The sequence below is a fragment of the Heliangelus exortis genome, chromosome 19 (assembly GCF_036169615.1).
Source record: "Heliangelus exortis chromosome 19, bHelExo1.hap1, whole genome shotgun sequence".
In the NCBI taxonomy this organism is placed as follows: domain Eukaryota; kingdom Metazoa; phylum Chordata; class Aves; order Apodiformes; family Trochilidae; genus Heliangelus; species Heliangelus exortis.
This window is the reverse complement of record NC_092440.1, coordinates 9,263,046-9,285,460: the sequence shown is the minus strand read 5'-3', so window position 1 is coordinate 9,285,460 and position 22,415 is coordinate 9,263,046. Positions and strand designations below refer to the sequence as shown.

General features: G+C 40.6%; 1 protein-coding gene across 1 annotated transcript in view; it reads right to left on the bottom strand.

The window, feature by feature from the left end:
• TMEM132D (transmembrane protein 132D) overlaps nt 1-22,415 on the bottom strand; it is a 220,228-nt gene that overhangs the window by 32,098 nt on the left and 165,715 nt on the right. Inside the window, exon 5 of the mRNA XM_071763088.1 lies at nt 6,595-6,738. Coding sequence (XP_071619189.1) covers nt 6,595-6,738 — 144 coding nt within the window. The remainder of the gene's footprint in view (nt 1-6,594; nt 6,739-22,415) is intronic.

Genomic DNA, 22,415 nt, shown 5'->3' with positions numbered 1-22,415 from the left:
CATTTCTATGGGTAGCTGGTGTGGCAAAAATCATAGCATGAATGTCTTAGAAAAGGCAATAGGCCAGATCCTGTCTCATGTGTAAAGCACAAGAACTACTACAGATCATTTTTGATAGTGGACTGGATTCAGATAACCCTGTGTATTCTGATGTCTCAAAGCACTTTGCAGATTTGTTTTACTCGTTCACCTTCTCCTGCTCTTGGAAATCCTTCAGAAGTATTTCACCAGTTTTATAAGTAACTGCAAAGAGAACCAGTAAATGGGCAGGCAAAACTCATCATAGCAAACAAGGGAAGAGCTGAGAGAATAAGCTAGGACTAAACAGCACTTGAAATAAAACAATGCAAAAATCTTTGCCTCAAAACATATTTATTCTGAGCTATTTAAGGATTATTTTTTTTTAATTTGGTTATGCCACACCAAAAATATATCTGGAAAAGGATGAATTAGTCTTTCATAGGATATACTTGCTCTGTCCAAACTTACATAGTTCTCTAAGTTGAGCACTTCTGAAAATTTTTTAAGAGACTGAAGGAACTGGACATGCAGCCAATGGTGCTTGTGAGACACCAGAATACTTACAGATACTGCTTGCTTTTCAGCTCATTTGAAGAGTTCCCAATCTCAGTGGGTCAGCCAAAAAGGTCTGAAATTAACTTTGCCATTCAGCCAGTGGCCTGATGTACAAATCCCTTGCCTTTTAAGCAGCAGGCAGGGTGTTAGTTGCTTGCCTCAGCAAGCATGAGGCACCTACATTCCTAGAAAGTAATGCAAAATGGTCCAGAGAGTGGATAAGAGGAAAGAAATCTTCAGTCAGCAGACCTGCATGGATTCTTACATAAGAAATCTGGAAATATTTCTAAATTTTTACTCAGCCACTAATATTTTATCATGACAGTAAATTTTTATGTGCTGTGATTGAGTTAAATTTAGCAGGAATGCTTCCTCAAAAGCCTGTGCTCTGTCCTAATTAGGGTTAGGAATATTATTAACAATCATAATGTTGATGCTTAGATATGACATTTTATGTAGAGGTCTCAAAGGATTTTTCAAGGAGTTAGTATTAATGTTTTTTTTATCTATCAAGGAAATTCAGAACCATTAGACATCTTTTGTACATGTCTATGCTGAGACAGATCAAATAAATGATGTGCCAAGGACCACAACAGCACACTGATGCCACAGCTGAAAGCAGAAGCCAGAGCCCTCACTATAACCAACACAGTTCCGTGCAGCATCTGAATACCCATCCCATGGGTTATCCAATCTTATTGAGCCAGAGGCAAATGAAATGAAAATCAGAAGTCATACACTGTGTGCAGACTGAGCCCTTATTAGAAGCTGTGATGCCCCAAATCCCAGTTCAGGTTTAGCCACTAGAGCATACTTCCTTTCCTCATTACCAATGAAGAGAGAACTGTACATGATGCCTGGGGCTTCTTGTCCTTTTTTGACCTCTTGACCTTCCTAACACTTGTAGGCTCTGTTTTCCTTCTTATAAATAAGCTCCTTGTTCTCCCAACTGCCTCTGAGAACTCTAGGAAACCTCCAAACAACCCATAGTAATATTCAGGATATTTCAGATCTGACTAGAAGTTTCTCCATTAACCCCAAATCACCAGCCTAATCTTCAGCTAAAATTAATCATTATAGCACTGATACAGTCACAGGATCTGAGCATATTTAAATCAGCCAAAAATATCCTGTCACATATATATTTATAATAAAATATGTGGACAGTCCTGCAAATGATAAGCAAAAGCAAAGACATTTAGTGGCTATGTTGTATTTAATATGTCCAGAAAAATCCTAAATTGGGCTGAGAAGGCATTAATTCATATGGCATAGTGTAACCTTTTACCAGTTGTTAATAAAGCAACACAGTTTTCTGTCATGATCTACAGGATGGCACAAAGCAGGCACAGAGCAGGCACAAAGAGCTGTAAATACCACATCTAGAAGAAAGTGGCAGACACTCACTGAAGAACACAAATAGTTTTAAAGCTAAAGGGAACTTTTTAAGAGAAAGAATCACAACTTATAATGATTAATGCAAGTTCCTGCTTTGCACAAGGGTGTTATTGGATGATCTGAGCCCAATTTATATCAGTGAAACATCATGTGTTTCAGCAATGTGCTGCTGGCTTAGGACAGTGGAAGAAAGAGCTAATTCTCTTTGTATTCAGCTTGTCTGTTCCTCATTTCCTCAGCACATTTTTTCCTAGAGATCAAGCAATCACTTCTCATTGAGATGATGGAGCCCTCCTCAATAGTGGGATATGAGTTTGAAAGCAGCTCAGAAGAGTAAAACCCTTAATCCCCTCTGAAAGGCAAGGGGATTTTGACACCCCTGCATTGGCATCTTTTGCTGTACAAATCTGACACTCAGAAATAGGTGAGACACCAGGAAGATCATCTTCATCACAGTTCCTGAGCATCTTCACTGGGGGGATTCACAGGCACAAGTCAGAATAAGCCTCTTGCCTGGATTGGATCAGACTAATAACATGGCAGCATGGGAATATCTGTGCAAAGCCCTCATTTTACATGTCATTTAGGTAAACATACAACAGAAACAAACACACCTGCCCATACATCAACTTCAGCTACTGCTTCCCACTTCAATATCACTTTGTTCCCAGTGCTGGCACGAGCACTGTGGGCATCTGAAAAGAATTCAGATAGGGAGCAGGGAGCTGAGCAGGCAGAGAGCTCAGTCACCAAAAAAGCCCAAAACTGATTCATTTGCACTCAACTGCACTCATGGCCAGCAAAAAGACAGGGATGGAAGCTCAATGTTGGTTAAACAGTCACAGAACTGCACCTTTGCAATTGTTTAACACATTAGGGACACATTCATCTTTTGAGCTTATTAGATCTGTTCAGTCAGCTCATGCAAATACTTGGGCTCTGAATCTGAACAACCTTTTCAGGGATTTCAAAGCTACTTTTTTGAAAACAACCTCTTCTCAATCTCCAGGAGCAAGAGCCAAAGTATCAAACATGAAACTTGAAATGATCTACCTTGATCATACATCAAAATGATGAACTGGCAGAAATTGAAAGAGATAAATTCTGCAACTTCAACAGCTTTAGGTGAGTTTCAGATTATTCTTGGGAGAACTGTTCTATCAGTTCTACATTCAGAACTCATTTTTGCCATGTCTGCTCTTCATACCAGAGAGAGATTAAAATTGTTCATGCTTCCTTTAAAGCCAATATCAACAGCACATGAACTGAATTCAGGAGTTGTTATTACAACTTTTATTTTTGATGGTGCATTTTTCTGAGTTTGTCCTGTATCTTGATTATGAGAGCAGAGCAGAAAAAGTATTTTCTTTTTCACAGTTGTTTCATACTAAGGTGAAAAGTTCAGAAGGATTCTGATGTCAGAAATACTGAAGCTGAGTTGAAATGACAGGACATGATTTCACCGTTTTCTATCAAATTGAAATGTTTGGACATCACAGAAAATAAAAACATCCATTTTCTGACTTAAATCCAATGTTTGTTTCAAGAGAGATCAGAATTATTTGGGATGCAATAACACAGATCAACTGCTTAGAGAAACCACATTATTTTGTGGAAAGCCATGGCAGATTGAATTTGATCTTTATTCAATCCTCAAGGCAGAGGTTTTTTTCCCATCACACTTTTCAGTCCTACACAACCACATTCTGTGTAAATGTTCAACCCAGACAAAATCCCATTTGCTGATGGGAAAGTATTTTCTTTCATATCATTCAACAAACTATGCTAATTACATTTGCTTTTTCCTTCCATTTGGGTCTTTCAAACCCTGAGGGAACAACCCCCATGTGATAAACTCCCCTGCATGTGATAATGCATGCTCTGGTTAGCCAGTATAAGAGATCACTGCTTCTGACACAGGGGATTGCTCTTCCTCACTCTTGCCCCTCTCCTGCTTTGCTTTTCCCCACCTGCAGGATGCTTTCTCCTCTTTCTGTCTTTCTCCCATCACCAATTCAGTGGATCAAGCACCAGGAATACTTGGTTTCCCCCTTTTGCCTGGGTGAGCTGTTAGACTCAATCAAGCCATAGCACACATTTCAAATCACTCCTAGCTCAGCTTAAATTTGAGAGATTATGGGGAAACTGGGATTTTTCATGCTCTGGTTTTTAAATTTTTGTGTATCTTTGCAGTCCTGGGGGTCCATGCTTTGGGCCTTCAGCCATGAGAATTGTTTTTTTTTTCCTGTTGAAAGCTGCAACTAAAAGCTTGTGTAAACATGTGTCTAAGGATGTCTTTTAAGAAGATATCAGATGGACTGCCAGCAGTGTTATGGCTGTGAAATCTGCAGCACTGGAACTGCCAATGCTAGACCAAGGAGCAGATAAAATCCTGGACCCAATTGTCTTCTCCCTTTGATTTTTTTACTCTGTCACCTCACTGACCTCAGAAGAATTCAACTTTTCCCTGAAGTTCACCAGTGGAAGAAAGAAAAGAAACACCTGTTTAAAAGTTTAATATTTTCAACACTGTCTGCATTAGGTTATTTTAAATGCTGTGATAGTTCAGTTTTCATAAAGTCTGTCACTTGAATAAGAAGGTGGTATTCTGACACTGGTGAAACTGCACTAAGTGTTATTGAAAGATTTACTAGTCTGCAGTAGTATTTTGCAAATGGAGTGTGTTGTTACTTCTGCTAATATGGCCCAAAGTGAAAAGAACAAAGCAGCTACCAAGCTTCCACCAGATCAGCAAGAACATCCTCCCATGGAGCTGTGGCCAGGACAGTCTGGCTTTGCAACTCTGCTGCTGCTTGATAAAAAGCAAGCAGAGATAAACCATGACTGCTTCAGTCCTCCTGCAAAGCCAAGAAGAGGAGACTCTGAGAGGACAAGCACAAAGTCAATTCTCCTGTGGCTTTACTGAACTGGTTGAACTGGTTGTAGAGCTGCTGGCTTGGGAGCTGGAGGCCAAGCTGTAACATCTTACACAGTCCATGGCACTAAGTCCAATGATGTGCAAAGGATACCAGAAGTAAGAAATTACTTAAAACAAGTATAAGGAGTGCAAAAATTGAAATTTTTTTACCAAAAAAAAACCAACAAACAAACAAAATCTGTTTAGAGATTGCTCAAGAAAGGTCATTTAAGTTTATACCCAGCTCTGTTCTTCCATTACCTGGCACTCCAAGTTGGCACTCCCCCCGTGATGTGAATTTACTGAACTTGTAGCTATGTCTCAAACTCCCAATAATTTCCCATATGACAGCACCAATCAAGTAGCTACATTCATCTCTGCCTATACAAGCATAAAATTTCCACTAGGAAGAGTCTTTTTTAGCTATTGATGGGGCCCGGGGAGGCTTGCTTTGGAGCTAACAATACCCTCAGCTGTTTGAATCCAAATTAAAATGAACTAACATAACAGGGTGAAAGCTTAGCATTCCAGTCAGCTTTAGGCTAAAGCAAATTTCACAAAGGCCGAGTCCTCAATATGGTGCAGTTCACAAAAGTTAATGGGATAACAGTGATTTCCAGCAGATGGAGGGATGACCTGTAGTATTTGTAATTGTTTTGTGACATGCTGGTTACGTTCTAAAAAATTCAATTTTAACTTTTATTTGCAGTTATGTCTTGTTTCCTCTTCTTAAGTGACAGCCACAGATGAGTTTGTGAAAAGATGAAAGCTGCTATAGACAAGCCAATATTTCTGTCACCATGCTGGAATGCTTTCTACCATTTTTCCCACAATCACCATTGCAGACTCTGTCCTTCCACTGCCATTAATGTGTGTTAACCATTAACCAGCCTAAGTAGGAATACGCAGAACTTCTTATCAGCTTTTTAGTAGTCATATTTATGCAAGCCAAAAACCTCCAAAAAGCAGCAACTTCCTTGAGGGTTCAGTTTGACCCTAAGATTTCAGTAATAAAAAAGCACTTAAAGGCATTCGTGCAAGGTCTGTCTTCACCACTGGCTAGGAAAGTACACACTGTGAGTCAAAACTAAGAGCAGCAGCAAATTATTGCCTGCCATTTAACTTTCAAGGAAGTTTTGGCTATAGAGACATTTTACAGAGTAAATTCACTGGTCAGCTGTCTTACCCAGTAGTTCCCTCCCCATATTTGGTGGCCCATATGTTTCCTTTGAAACTTCTTAGTAGCAATTTTGACCAAAGAAAATTCCATATTGAAATCTAATTTTGTTTGCAATGTACTACTGGATCAGTACCAAGAAGAGACCCAAACTTTGTCATACAGTTCCTATTTCAATGTGACGAAACAACTTCAGAGGGATTACCTCCTTCTCTACAATATCTTCTGACAACACTCTTGAGCCTACTCAGCTGAAATGTAAAAGGCAAAGGTAGACAGAGTGAATTCTGAAAATAATTCACAAGTGCTGAGTGACAGGCAGTTCCCAATATTTAACATGCTAAATGGAAAATGTGTGATTTTGTGTTTGTTTCAATGCTCCACTGAACCAATCTATAGGTAACAGCAATAATAAGCTTTTATCTTCCAACAGTAGAACTGTTAAAATGAAAGAGCTTGTCACATCAAAAATCATCACTGTTTTGCAGGGCCTCTGCTTTTGTTTTATGAAGCAGCATGATCCTACCTTAATGACATCTTCATCTGATGATCTGCACTCCACAGATTCCAGAAGATCAGTCACAGTTCCATCATCTTCCACAGAGATGACTTTGACAGGGACAGCCACTGTTTTCCCAGTGAGAATAGCTGTATTCAGGATCTCTGCTTCCTAAGAGACAAAAAAAGAGCCCCTTTAGTTAATATATTAATTCCTTAGTACCACTTAGATTCAGCTTTAATTTCCAATGGCTATTCCAAGAACTCTTCTGAGTGCAGCAAAGACAAATTTCCTCTCTTCAATCCTGGAATCAAGCTCCCAGTTCTGTTAAGATATTTGGGCTGTTAAGATATTTGTTATGCCCGAGTGCTATGTCAGGACAAATAAGATCTGGCTTTGCCTGCTCTGCCTTCTAGGTAATTAGTTTAAGAGTGCTATCATTCCTGCCCTCCATAAAAGCATTCATTCACAAATGTTTCTCTCAGTTTTAAGGAGCCACATGCAAACTCCACCTCTCCCAAAAAGGAAGGAGGCTGAGAAAGAGCTTGGGCTCATTAAACAAAATGGGCTCTGTAGTGACCTGTATCTCTGGTACATCATCACAATGCATTCCTTCTGTTTGATTTATCACTTCTAATTTAACAGTGGAGAGTTCTGATTACATGAAGAGCTCTAGATTAAACAGTGCTCTCAGTTACCTGGGTGTCACACAGCAGTTATCACTGACTTCTGCCAGGATTTACAAAGAGCACAAATCAGGGCCTGAATTCCTCCATTCCTAATTGCAAGATACTCCTCATTCCTGGAAAGCCCTCTGAGCTTTTCAGAACCCTGCCTGTGAGCCACAGATTATCACACAGAACAGGAAGCTCTTGATTTCAGGTGGCTCTGGTGAAATAAAGGCTTGCAAAGCCCCCCAAATGCTAACTTCTCATTATCTAAATAGCTCACTCTATGAGCTCTGAGACTGACCTGATTTCACTTGTGGAAGACAACGAAGTGAGAGATTGAAACCAAGTTACCAGAAGATGGTGACTCCCCCTACTGCCTCTTGGGATAAAGAGAAGAAGCTGGGATTTCTCTCATCTGAAGAATAGGGATCAAAACGACCTTTCCCAATTTACTTAAAGAAGCAGAAACACTTTTCTGGACTCAAAGCAACACTGAAAGGAAGAAAGGAAACAAAAAAACCCAACAAAAACCTCTTGGTCTTTTGCTAAATTTTCCCCATCCTCACCTTGATTTTTATGGGAGGGTGAAATAGGATTTCACAAAAAGAGAACTTAAGAATAAAATCCTTTCCCTCCCTCAGCACAAAAGCCCTTCAGACATTTTGAAATTATAATTCATCCAGAGGCAAGAATATCTTCCTGTACTATGCAGCCCTTCTGTCTTGGTGCACATTTGCTCTCAGTAGAGAGTTTATTATTCGGGCAACTGGGATCTCAGAAAGATTTGCAATTAAATTTCCAAGTTCTTTTATTTTTTCACACCTGGGCTTTGCAGCAGTTACTGAATGCAGGTTACTTATACACTTTTGCCATTCTCCCGTAGGGTCCCCAGAGCTGCAAAGGGGGACAAGCTTGACAGAACAAGTGCTATTAAACATCCACAATACTTAAAGAATCCGGGCACTAGGTCTTGATTTTTGCAAACACCTGGGCATGAGTCTCATTTCATTGGGACTACTGAAGTCCTACCACATGCCTGACTATTTGCACCACATACCAAGCTGAAAAGGCCTGTTACCCCAAGTAGGAAAGGCTTTATTCCTCCAAGGGATACATTACAGTATCAAATGCAATTATTTTATGAAGCAAAGGGAAGTTTAAAAACCAAGCCTTTGAAACAGTGTGATTAATGAGGTCTGCTTACTAGAGCTAAATGTAATTTACCCTGGTAAGAGCTGGTAACTGAGAATTCTCACAATCTTCATGAATTTCTGAATTTTCCAGGGGCTGGGTTTGTATATTCTGAATACAGTCTGCATCCTAATACATCAGGCACCTGCACACATGTACAAACAGCTTAGTACATCAGCTATTTCACTGTTATTACCCTGTTTCCCCTCTCAGCTACCTTCCAAAAGCACGTGCAGAGCACATCTAAACCACAGGGAATTTTTGCATGTCCATAGTCTCAGTTAGCTTCACAGCTCAGTAACATGGTCTTGGGTCCTGTCCCAGACTTTCTGTATGTGCCTACAGTCCAAAAGATCTGTACCTAATCCAGCTGTGTGAATAACCTCAATAAGAGTGCTTAAATGCAAGGAGATGAGCATATTTGTACCTGATTTTAAGGTAAGGAAGCAAATTCATGTTGTCTCTGTCCAAAATAAAAAATCCCAGATTCAAAGCCTTGTAGTTTTCTGTCTCTATCCACACTCTGGAGCTATGTTTAGAACAAAACTATTTCCAGAACTACATATTGCTAATTTTTAGACAGTCATAAAAGTCTCCAAAACAATCTCTGTCCCCTCTCTCTCCAAAAGAAATGAAGGGGGTGAGGGCAAGGAGCAACGTCTGGAGTTCAGAGAAACCTCTGTGGTGATTTTCCCGTCTTCTACTGGCAACTCCTTGTCCAGTCCCAGGAAAACAAATCCATCCTATATGTCTCTAAAACAAGAGATGAGCAAAGTGAGTTGGCAATGGTCCAAAGCCATGCTAATCTACACTGGAATAACTGCAGATTCTGTTGCAGAGTTTTTAGTACCTCTACATGTGTGGATTTAGAGGATGATTTCTTTAGGCACCTGGTTTGAAACTCACCCTTAACACAGATGAATAATAACCATTTACACCAATTTAAACAGCAGAGAAAAAAATGCTTCTTCAGTCATTTGTTTAATGGACAGAAAGGGCTTAATGCTCCCTGTTGAAAGCATATAAAAATTATTTAATTTAGAGGAAACAAACATTATACTTCTTTAGCTACACAGAGATTTATAGTTGACAGGCTCAGCATGTAAAAGCTCTAAATCTAAATAATAATTTTAAAGTTTTACTTTTTGCTGCTTATGTGATAAAGGAAAATTTTTAAGAAATATTCTGGTTTATAGATTTATAATATTAATATAGATTATAGAACACATGATGCCAGAGCATTGCAAGAGGGAAACAGTTATGCTTTTGTAGAGCTAGAGCCAAATATTCCAATAACTAAAAGCTGATTCTCTAAACAGCTATTAAAAAGATGCTGAACTTTTCTCTATTATGTAGCATATTTCTGTAACTCATATACAACAAACCTCCCAAATAATAAACAGAAATAATAATGACAAACAGAGAAAAGCATTTTCTCCATGTAAGAGAAACAGAAGACCAAGTAATATTTATTCTGAAATTGCTACTATGTTAAAAAAATAATAATACTTTTAAAAAAGATCCTGGAGTGGATGTTCTTTGCCTACTGGAGAGATTCATATTAAATAACTCTGCATACTAAGCCCTCCAGCAGAAACATATTAAAAAAATGTAAACAATAAGCATCTATTTAAGCAGAAATGCAGAAGTGAACACCTATTATTTTTTCAATTTTAATTAGGAGCTTCCCTACAATTTCCTTTCCTTTCAGATATCTTTTGCCTTATAATTCCTGAGGTGAAAGAAAGGACTGTAACAAAATCTTTATAAATCTTAAGGAATTGTTTTCTTCCCCTAGTTCTCTCTGAATACCCAAATATTTCCTAATGTTTGTATTAATAACAACTTTTAAGAGAAACAAATACATGCCTAAGTTGTGGTTAGTTTTAAGGCCCCACATCAGATTTATCTGACAAAGAAAAATTGAGAAATAACTGTCAGCATTTTTTTCCAGTAGCATTGTACTGGATTCATAATTTTAATGTAAATCCCTGTATTCCCTTACAAACTTCATAGCACTACAGCAGTGAGCAAGGCAACAGCTTGTTTTCAAAAAAGACCTGCAGACATTTTTTCCCCAAAATAACTTGGACTGATCTGCAGCTCACAGCCTTCAGGACAAGTGCTTGTCCTGCTACAACACACAAAAGAAAAAGTATTAAATAGTCCCCACAACACTGTAATACATGTTCTCCAGTCACACTTTTTTTATTGTAGTAGTGGAATGTATTTTTTCAGGCTAAATATATAACTTCTAAAATAAAAAAAAATGGTCCTTGTTATTTTAAGAGGTATCTTGGATTTTGGGCTTACTGTGTACAGAGTGCAAGAGGGAAAGGAAAAAAAATTATCACTGAAATCTCCTGAAGCCCAGGGAATGCCATTAAATGTGGGCTGATAGCTGCCTGAAAATCCATCCCATTTGGCACTTATTAATATCTTACATTTTCCTCTTTTTTCTTTTTTTTCATTCCTATTAATCAGCCTGTAGAGCAATTATCCAGGGTACCACCTTGAATCTTTTCACTATTTATTTAAAAAAGGCAAAGATTTTCTTCCTCTTCAGCTAGCAGCCATCTTACTTATATCAGAGAATCCATGCTTCAGTCATGCATAACTAATTTCAAATCTTATTTAGCATCAAGTCTCAGAATTAAGGAGCTAAGTGACAGCTGTTTAATTAACTCCTTAAGCTGATTAGAAAGCATTACAGAAATCCCCCCAAGGAGGAGTTTATAACTGTCAAGAGAGCCTAAGGCCATGTTAATGCTTCTGTTTAAATTTAGTAAGCTTCTAAACCAATAAAATCTAAATGCTTGACATCCTCATGGACGTGATCAAATTCAGCTTTTTTCCTCATGTTACCTCTGTAAGGATAAGAAACAAACACAACAACATCGAAGGGATAGGAAAAGTCAGAAAGCAGCAGCTGAACAATGCAGCAAATAGATTCAGCTCTCTAAAGGAGCTGCTGTAGGTTCATAGCATAGAACACTCCCCTATACTGGATTAGTACTAAATGCTGGAATAAAGCTGAGCTTGCACCTTGCAAGATGCAGAGTCATCTCCCAGCTTCTGGATGCAAGCACAAAGGTTTGTTGATTGGTTCTTAAAACTTAAATCCACCTTTAATCATAAGATTATGGCAGCTGAAGCACAAGTTTCAAAGCAGCTGGTGGGGTTAGATACGTGGTGGTGCACAGGAACTGAAAGTGTTCCAAGGCAAATTTCCTCAATTGCAGCACATTATTATCAGCTCTGAGCTTGCAAACACTTTACATTTAGTGCTAAAATACCATAAAATACCAACTATAAAGATGTAAATATATATAATAATATATATAAAATATAAAAATATATATACGATATATAAAACAACATAGGACTTGGTCTGAAAGCTTGAAATAAATACAATATAATTCCAATGCCTTTATTTACTCCATGGCTTCTGAAACTTTAGGGTGCTACAAAAAAAAAATTGAAAAATTAGTTGTAACTTTTCTGTGTCTAAAGAAATACAGGAACCAGGGCCATAAATAACACAGAATCACTTGGGAGTCCTGTAATGGAAATTGAAGAGATGCAAGTACATCTGAAATACTGCAAGTGTGAGAAAACATGGTGAAACCTGGATGCAAAAATGTTAAAAGTCTGACATGAACTTCAAAGTAAGGTGTTTGGATTAATGTGTGCACTTTCCATCATTTAGAGTGAAGTCAGAAGTTGCTGGGAATAGGAGAGAGGAGAGGTGTATAAAAGCAAATTAATCACATTTAATTTAAGCACTTGCTACTTAATCAGTTCCCTTTTTTCCTTGGTACAGACGAGACCTCCACAATCACGTGTGCTGACACAGAGTTAAAAAGGAGCATAAACAGGAACCTAAATGCATGTTTCTCTGAATACACCTACCTGCTGACTCCAAGTCTTCCACACAGCTTCTAGAGAAGGAAAAATGGATTTTTTAAATAGCAAAATGCAATTGCAAAACCACTGGTAAGAAATAAATGGGTGGCTGAATCAATGTCTGAATATATTTTTCATTTTTTCTTGCTCAGTCTGTGATTTCTTGAAAAGTTCTGGTTGCCAGGCAGTGTCGGGGTGAGGGTGAGACTCACCTCCTGCCACACTCTCACTCTTCCTCCACTGGGGCAAAATCAGTGCTCAAGGAGTGAGCAGATTTGGCAAGGATGAACAGTGAAACAAAGCCCCATATACATATAAAGCAGAGTGATCATGATTTTTCAGTTAAAAACAGAGAACAGCTAAAGGCTGGATTGTTCTGTAGAGAAAAAGCAACATGGCATAATCACAGAGGCTGTCTGACCCTCCTGCTATCACACACGAGGCATTCAGGAAAAATACCTAATTATATTTAATCCCCGAGCTAACTTCTGCAAAGCCTTTTAGCTATTTTATGTTCTTACTAACAAGGTAGAATCTAGCACTGCTTAGTTTGAGGGAGGAGGGAAGAAAAGCCAAATCCATAAGACAGTGCTGTGTCTTGTAAATAGGGAAAGAGCAAAATAACAGGTAGGTGTTACAAAGGAAAAGTGGGATTGTTAGCAAGATGACCACCAGTGAGAGGTTTCTCATTACACAGCCTGTGATGTTCAATAAAAAGCTCAACAAGAGAAGAAATGCATCTTAGACAAAAACAAAATACAGGTAGCTGCCTCGTTGAAGTAAGGCTGTGTTCAGGCTGGTAACTCCCCACTTTTCACATTTGTATGTTGTTAAAATTGGGCAATCTTGGTTTGTGGACACTGCCTATTATTATAGGATACAGCTCCATATCTTTAAATGATGAAAAAGCCAAGAAATAAATCACCTCACTATGAGGGAAAGAAAAATGCCTTTGCCTGTTGTGTCCCTTTTCCTCACCTGTTTCATGTATCAAGACTGAAACCACCTCAAAACAGGGACTTTGTTGTTGTTACTATTTGTGCTGTGTCTAGTCCACAGTTCAGCTTCCAGGTCAAGCTGCAGAATCAACTAACAATAGGTAAGAGTTTTCTTGGAGGTGAAAAATGACAAGCACTCAACAACTCAAGTATAAAGTAGGGTTGATAGGACACTCACTGCCTCTGTTCTCAGTGCTGTTATTTAGATTCCTGCTGCTGGGGTAAGGCACACAAGGTTTCACCAGGGCCTTCACAGAGCAGAAGGTGCCATTTCAAGCCTGTATTTTCTGCTAAGGATTCTCAGGAGCAGGAAGCACACGGCAAGCTACCTAGAGTGGGTCATAACTATTTAGCAATGGACAATTGGTAATATTACCAGTATGTAGGCAGCAAGTGCCCAGACGGTGCCCCCCCCGCCTGTGCCCAGCTGGGGCTAGCCCAGGCACGCATGCCTGGGTTCGGAGGTGTGGCTTCCAAGAGAATTCCAGAGCCGGACGGATCAAAGTTAGCTCCTGATACTTTCCGAGCCAGCACTAGCTCGACTGACTCCCACGGCGAGACTCATCCCACGCAACATCTGGTGGAGAATGCGAGCATTAATTTCGGTCTAAACTGTCTCCCTGAGCGTTTCGTCCGAAAGTGACCCTTCTCTACAGACCGTCCGATACCCCGAAAAATTCGGGTAAGAGAAACGTTTTCTTCTCTTCGACACCGTTATCAGTAAATCCGACGATGGGCTCCTATGCAAGCAAACCTACCAGCACCGCCGTTGCCGATCAGATTACAACCCAGGCAGAAACGCAGGAAAACCTCCGCTACCCGAGTCCCGAAACGGCCTGGGACCTGTGGGGAGAGGTGTACAACCTGCTGGCAAGCTTCCACTATAAGGAGGCCAATGGCGACATTGTTGGTGCGGACAACACCTGGCGAACCGTTTGCAATCTATTAGCTTGCTTGAAAGCCGAAATAGAAGTGGCAATGGCCACCGCCGCGGCCCCATTACGAAAGTCCGAGGTATTTCCCCTGAAGGAAATGCCCACAGTAACCCCCTCGGCACCCCCCTTCGAGGGGGAGGAGCCCAGGAGGGCGCCGAGTGTAGCTCTGTCGGCGCCGCACCCCGAGGGGGGGGGAGCCTGGGACAGTGCCGAGCGCAGCCCCGTTGGCGCCATCCCCGGAGGAAGGAAAAAATAAACAAGTGTATCTGGGGCTGACCACGGGCAAGCCTGCCATAAAGGGCATGTCCGGGAAGCCCCACCAAACCGTGACCGAACTCCTATCGGATATCGGCCCGGAAGTCAAAACACCGGAAAACGATGGGGCGGAAACCGCGGCTGGCGGCACCCCCGGCTGCCGTGGAGAGCAACCCCCGACGCCGCCCCCGGCCCCACGGAAGGCTGCGAAGATAAAAGCAGCCCCTAAACTAAAGTGGCTGTACGAGGGAATCCTTAACCCCAAGCTCTTTATGTTTCTACTTCTGCTCCTTGTCTCTGGTCCTCCTGCCATACACTGCTGGGAAAAGCCCAGCTCCATCATCCTGTTGATCACCCCCAGGAGCCTGCAGGCTTCGCAGATGATGCCTTTAACCCTCAGCTTCTGCGGCTTCGTCATCTTCACCAACCTCTCCCTGCAGACCAGTACCACCGGCTCTGAACAACGAGGCACCTCGCAACCAAAATCTTCACGTATTTGTCATCTTTTCCCCCATAGAAAAAAACAAAACAAAACAAAACAAAACAAAACAAAACAAAAAAAAAAAAAGGGGGGGAAATGTAGGCAGCAAGTGCCCAGACGGTGCACCCCCCGCCTGTGCCCAGCTGGGGCTAGCCCAGGCACGCATGCCTGGGTTCGGAGGTGTGGCTTCCAAGAGAATTCCAGAGCCGGACGGATCAAAGTTAGCTCCTGATACTTTCCGAGCCAGCACTAGCTCGACTGACTCCCACGGCGAGACTCATCCCACGCAACACCAGTAAGCTATCCAAGCTGTACTGGATCTCCTTCATGCTCAGCTGAGGAGTCAAATCCTCCCATGGGAGTTTGCTTTTATTCTAGCTGTAGAGTCAATGCAAATTTTAATTTGTCTCCAGTTTAAAATGACAAAGTCCCTTTAATGCTTTGATATCTAACATTTAGGAAACTTTTTAGCTTACTTTTGGCAAGCCCTCCTTTGGTATTTTGGTGGTTTGCAGTGCTAAGTAGGCTACCTTGAGCCCACAAAGCTGTCATGTACATTGCCTGATTCTCAAAGTCAGAAAGCCATGAAGACTAAGAATTGTCTTGCTGCAGTTCTTCAGAGAAATTCCTAATTAATTCACCGGCTCCAAAGTGTAACTCCATGAAACTGAATGTGCATACTTGATTTTGGTCTCTAGACAAGACTGCTTTAGCTGATAATCAACAAGGTTTGCTCTTAAATGCAAACAAACAAACAAACAAACTTGGGAAAGATTTCTTCTTTGCTTTTCCTAAGCAGGCTGCCAGCACTTTTAGCCCTCATTGCAGGAGGGATGGCAAATCTGAACGTCAAAAAAAGACCTTTCAGAAAAGCAGAGAAGGGAGATCTGGCCTAAAGTGTATGAATATACTGTGTCTGATGCCACTGAATTGCTGCAACTCTGGAGACTGGTAGAGACATGTCATGCAAAATTAGCTAAACCCAATCAAAATTTCACACATGGGGTCAGTATCTCAGCTCCCAGATTGATGTGCCAGCATGAAAGCTCTTTTGATTCTCAGGCCTGCAGTATGGAAGCCTAATACAGAGTTTTGGTGCCTGCAGGGGTTTTGGAGCTCTGTAATGGGTGAACTATGGAATGTGATGCAGGGATTTCCAGCAACAAAATGAAAGCTCTAGGACATCACTTCAAAGAAAAGATGCCAGTGAGACTCCAGCAATGCAGTTTAGCAGAATAAATATTTGGTGTGATGGGTGGCCGAGACGGAATGGCTGGGGTCAAACTGAAACAGCCTTGCTTTCATAGAGGGAAGCATTAAGAATCCCAAACCAAATCACTGGCCTTGTTTAATGTGTTGGTTTTTTTCTTCTCTTTCTTTCACAGCCTGCTGCCCTCATCCCCAGGCTGTGTTCTGAGCTGCACATGAATCCTTTCCATCCTCCACATGGTGCTGACCCCCATGCATTCAGGGCTCTGAAGGGAATACTGTGGGACACAGCCAGGGAGGCCTTTCCCCATCTGCCATACAGCTCTTTGGGGCCTGGCCAACAAGGAGCAGATTACAGCAACGCTTGGGGTGCAGAAACATCCAGCAGAGAAATTTGACAGGGTTTAGGGTTTTTTTTTTCTGTCATTCTCTGCTTTCCAGTGCCAGGGAGCAATGAAATCTGCATCCTTCAGGGCCTGCAGAGTCTGCTCCTCTCCCCTCCTGAGGCCATTGCTGCTCCTAGGGTGGTGACAGGGAAGGGCTCTGAGTCCCTAGGGGCTTCTCCCTGCCATGGCCCTAACCACATTTCTGCAGTAAATGACAAGCTGAGAGCTGAGGCTGGGAAGGGTAGGAAGGAATCTGAGAAAGAGAACAGGGGAAAGGGAGAGGGAAGCAGGGGGACTCCCACACCATTTCTCCAGGAAAGGTTGGCTGCTGCCTAAAGAAAATATGGGACAAGTACTGTCCCACTTCACTTTGTTAAAGGGTACAGGACTCTGTGAATTTCTGTGTAACATGGTACAAATGCCAAAGGCTGCAGTGGATGCTGGGCACAGCTGATACCTGAAGCTGTTTCAGCAGCGAGGCCTCCCTCCTTCTGTCCTCCATTGCCCTTTCTCTCCCTCCCTCCCAGATGTGGGGGAAGAATCCATTTCTGACTGGAACTGTTGATGCTATAGATTAGCAATGCAGAAGCAAGTCAGTGATCAAAGTAGCTACATCAACTCCCTTGGAAAAATATTTGTAAGTACTTATCAGGGAGGTATAACTGGTGTGTCTGTATGATACTGGGGAAGAAGTCGTCTGTGAAATGCTCCCCGACTCAGGCAGTGAGGTAACGAGCGCCCGACAGAGTCCTCTGAGATGCAGAACAAGTGGAACCACAGCAGATTCAGTGTTTGGCTTTCTAAATAAATTTAGATTCATTTTAAAATCATTTTTACCAACAAATTCACACCTGAGAATAACCACCCCCAGGATTTTGCCTTGGTGGGTCACGTTTCCTTCATTGGCCTCACGGTGACACTGACCGAGCTGAGGCCCGAATGCTGTGGGCAGAGGTGCAGATGCAGTTTTGTTTCTCACAGATCTTCCCAAAGGATTCCCTTCCCCCCCTGGCTTCTGCTTCTGTTTAGGCTTTGGAACTTGATGATCTCTGTAACCCAGGCATGCAATGCAAATGCCTCATTTTCAGCTCAAAGTCCCCGATATTTTTGCCCCATCCCACCTAGTTGGCTCTATTATCTCCTACAATTTCCCCAGCTGTTGATGGCTACCACTCAGCTCTTTCATCAGCACATCCATGCTTTTTCCCATCCCACCTGCAGAGATAGTTATTTTACAACCCTCTTTAAAATTGAGCCTTGCCATAGTGACTATGGGATGTTGCAAGTTTCAGACATGGTTGTTCCTCTCCTCCCATCTCTCACAGCTTTGGGTGAACTCAGTGAGGTCAAGCAAGACCTGCAAGCAAAACAGGTAAATCAAGGTGCATATGTAGTGTTTATAAATATATAGAGAGATTCAGTTCCCTCTGTATCTACAAAGTACTTCCCAGAGAGAAAAGCCACCTATCAACAACTATATTAACAGCAATCCTAACACAGGTATAAGCTCTGACTTGATTTTCACATAATTTTAAAAGTTCTGCTACCACTCTCGGAGTTTTCAGGAGGCTAAAGGTGAGAAGCTGTAAGGTTAGGAGAGCTCCTACTGCATGGAGTCACTGGACAAGCCAGGAGGGATCTCTGGAGTCCTGCTATCCCATTCCTCCTACTGCACATGGAAAATGCTGATAGCAACAGAGAAGATGTGCAAAGTATGGTGGGAAGACAAGGAGAAAATTATGCAGACAATGAGAAAAAAGCAGATTTGCAATGGTGAAATCTGCCCCAGTGTGGCAATTATATAAACTCTTATGGCAGAGCCAGAGAGCAAGGACCAAACTAGATTTTCATATTTCTAAAGAGAAGGAAAAAGTTTGTGAGGGAGAACTCATGTTCTCCTGGTCATTGTGTAGAGGACAAGTGACTAAGCTGTCTTTTCCAGTGTTTTCTTACGTATCAGCTTTGTAGTTTTTGTAGCACATTCATATTTAGAAATGTCAAGCAATAGGCAGCCTGAGCTAAACTGGGACTATCACAGGGGCTCTGGAAACCTGTCTCAAACCCAAAAATTCATTCATGAGCAGACTAACAGCAGAGCAGTGGGGTAGCCTGCAGCCAATGGGCTCTGCTGGGTTAGTAATTAGCTCTTTATTTGAACTGTGAGCAGAAACACAAAAATAAACAAAAGGGACATTCAGAGAAAATATGATGTTCCAGCTCCCATATGGTGAATGGGGACAAAGTCTGCTCTGTGACATGTGACCATGGCCTTCATAAGGACACCATGATGCCCAGATCATAATTTGGGCCACAGTATGTCCTTATAAAAAATCCATGACAGTGACTGAATGGGGATCCTGGTTGCTGCCTGGAGTGGGGCTGCAGAGTTTGTACCCTCATGCCACCATCAGTGAACTCATCCACTCCCTGTGTCACACCAGGTATTTAGAAGGGAATTATTTCTAGAAACAAAAGTAGGCAAGTGACGTTTATTAACATGTAGCTTTGGTTGTAACACTGCCATGTCTTCACATTTGGTCTTCATAAGAAAAGTTGGATAATTGTTTTTTTTTTTTCTATGTCAAAGCTACCAAAATTCTGTTTCAAAAGAATTCTGTAGTTACAAGTTCTGTACCTCAAAAAATATTTTTGTACCTAGATTTCAATGGCACTACTGTTTTAGAACTCCTCCTGTGTGATTAGCCTGTCACAGTAACTATTGCCAGATGCTCTGCAGATACGAATGGGTGAGACTTTGCTGATCTTGCAGATATACCAAGAACTTGACCCATACATTTATTTCTCCTGACATACATACAGGCTATCCTACAGAACAATATAACAATCTAAATGAAGACAGAATATTTTTATGCCTGATGAAGTAGGCAGAGAAAGAAAGTAGTGAGCCTGCAAGCTCTGCTTTGATCATTTAGCCTGTGCAGATTTGTGACAAATTGTTTTTTCTGCATGAATCTGAACCGATACAGATTTACATGAGTAGTTAAAAAGTAATACCAGTAGGGGAATAAAATCCCTAGCAGCACCACAGAAAAGCAATAAACTTAAGCAGCAGTTAGACAGACGGAAGAATGATCAGAAATGCTTTACAACAGAAAAAAAATTAATAACAGAGAAGAAGAATGGTGGGACACTTGTAAAGCTGGTTCTGGAAAGCTGAAAGCAGGGAATCCAAAAAGCCATTAGAAAAAAGACACGAAGAGCCTTGTAATAATATCCTGGGGAACATGCATGCAGCAGATTCAATACCTTTTAAGACTATATTGTATGTTCTGCAACAATTGTTAATATCTAATCCTTCTGGATTGATTGGTAGAAAACTTAAGCTATTGTCAGCCCAGCATCCTTAAGGAAAGAAATCTGGACTTGACATCAAATTACATATTTCGAACCCAGGATATTTAAAGTATTTTATTAATCTGATGTATACCAAGATCTGTATCTAATATTTCTTCTGATATCAGTGCCAGAGTAACAGCTTCCTTTTATGGCTTCAGCTTATTTTAAATTTGAGGGGAAAAAAATGAATACAGTTCTATATTAAGACCTAGTTATGCTATAATGGTTATGAAATTGTGAACTTCCAAGAGCTCTAGGTTGCCACACTCACACTGATAATAAATGCCATTGTTTGCAGTGTTAGATGACTACACAGGAGACAGTTTCCAGGGTCAGGCATCTCTGAAGGCCTGGAACCCGTTCTGAACCTGATGGCTTTGACAGCAAAAATCTCACTGATCTTAGTGAGTGTAAATCTGATGACAAACAGATCATCCATCTTACTGTCCATAACCTTAAACAAATGCAATTTTAAGTATCACAGAGTTCTAGACTTTTTTTTGCAAAGTTTGAAAATTAAGAAAGTTACACTTGAGGAATAAATTATTTTCAACTATCTTGTTCAGAGGTAAGTTCACAGTTAGGGAGGGAAAAGTATGGAGCCTTTTATGGATGGTTAATAAAGCACTTGCTCTGATAAATAACCACCTCCAGATGCCAACATTAAGCCTGGTGTGAGCATTTATCACCTTGTTACCAGTTATACAGACTGGCATCTGTAGGAGCCAAGCTGATAAAAGGTTGCAGTTAAAAACAAATTCAAAAAATTTTAAAACTTATTTATTGGATTAAAAAAAGAAAAAAATCTTTAGATGACAGCAGTAAAATCTCGATTCATCTTCAACATGACAACAGACACACAAGGCTGAAATAATTGCACTTTTGCTTTTATTTGCTTAAGTTTTCCTGTTTGTTCAAAATTTACTACAACATAAGGGCCAAAAAAGCTGCACAAAGCTCCTGCCTACCTTGATAAAATGACAGTTTTCCTCAACAAAAGCCTGTTTTCAAGAAATAGAGTTAGTGTGATGGCTTGCATTGAGTCAGGGGAGATCTGGTTTGAGCTCTAACCAGACTGAGCTGCTGCTAGCCTGCCAGTGGTTGGTTGGTAACCACAATCTCCCCTCCTCATCCAATGCTTCTTTTATGCCTTCCTGCTTTCTACATTATGAATCTCCCCCAATGTTCCCAGCATTTCAACTTTCTCTTCATAAAAAGCAAATCATCCTTTCCACTTGCCCTCTCTGACTTCCTCTGATTATTTGCTGTTCATGTCTAGGAAAACTGAGAAGGGTACCAAAAGTGCGAAAAAGGAGATGTAAGGAAAAAAAAAAGATAATTTAGAGAAGCTATGAGAGAGATCCATGAGATGATGAGTGGTCTGGTGAAAGGGAGCAGAGACAGAATATTCAGATCGCCTCATCACATAAGAGGAAACTTATCACACAGCTCAAAACAGAAGATGAAGTTTTTTCCACATAATGTTGCTGAATAATGAAAGGCCATAGAAAACAGGAACGTTTCCATGGATGGATCTCCATTGCCATTTAAAGAGCAATTAAATAATGAAGGAAAGAGCTAGATCATACTATGTTACACCTCCTTGAAAGCAGCTTACTTTGCTCTTAAATGATCCCCATGGAATCTGCTATCAGCTGCAGTTGGACTTGGGGAAATGGATCAAAAAAATCTTTGGCCTTAGCCAGTGTGATTCTCTAGACAGAAAGAGTGTTCTATTTACAGTAACTGTTGTTAAAAAGCAAAATTAAAACTTCCTTGCATAGAGTTGTTCAACTATTGTCCTTCTTTCAGGGACTCCTTTTATAGACAGACTCGAAGAATTGTATTGGTTAATGGAATGGATTTTGGCATTATTATAAAATATAAGCCCTCAATATCAAATATTAAATTATTCCTGATTAATTCTTTTATGGGCTTGGACTTGCAACTGATTTAATACTCCTGGATAATTACTTCTATTATAACTGTGTCTTTGATTTTTAATTAACCATACAAAGTTTCTCATTCAAATCTAATATTACCTTTGTTAACACTGTCAACTCTCTGCTTAGAGATTCTGTTCACATTAAACTCTGATTCTCAAACCTCTAAGTCTGTTTTTCCACAACTGTGTGAACAGATTCCATATGAGGCTTATTTATTCTACATAATAATCTACAAAACTACTGCCTTTCATACCATGAAGACTGCTGTCTGTCAAGTAACCCCATTCTCTCAGCATTACTGCTCTAACATCGTCCCATCTAATTGACTTGAATCCCCTGATACTAATTTGGTTGGTAATTTCAGTAATTAGTCTTTTGATTTTCAGCTACTTCTCTGAAACTACTGACATGGTTTATGTTAGGACATGTACAAAGCTTCATCTTTTATTGGAGACAAGAACTCCACACTTTATGATTAAGCTGAGATAATGAATGATACTGATACAATACTAT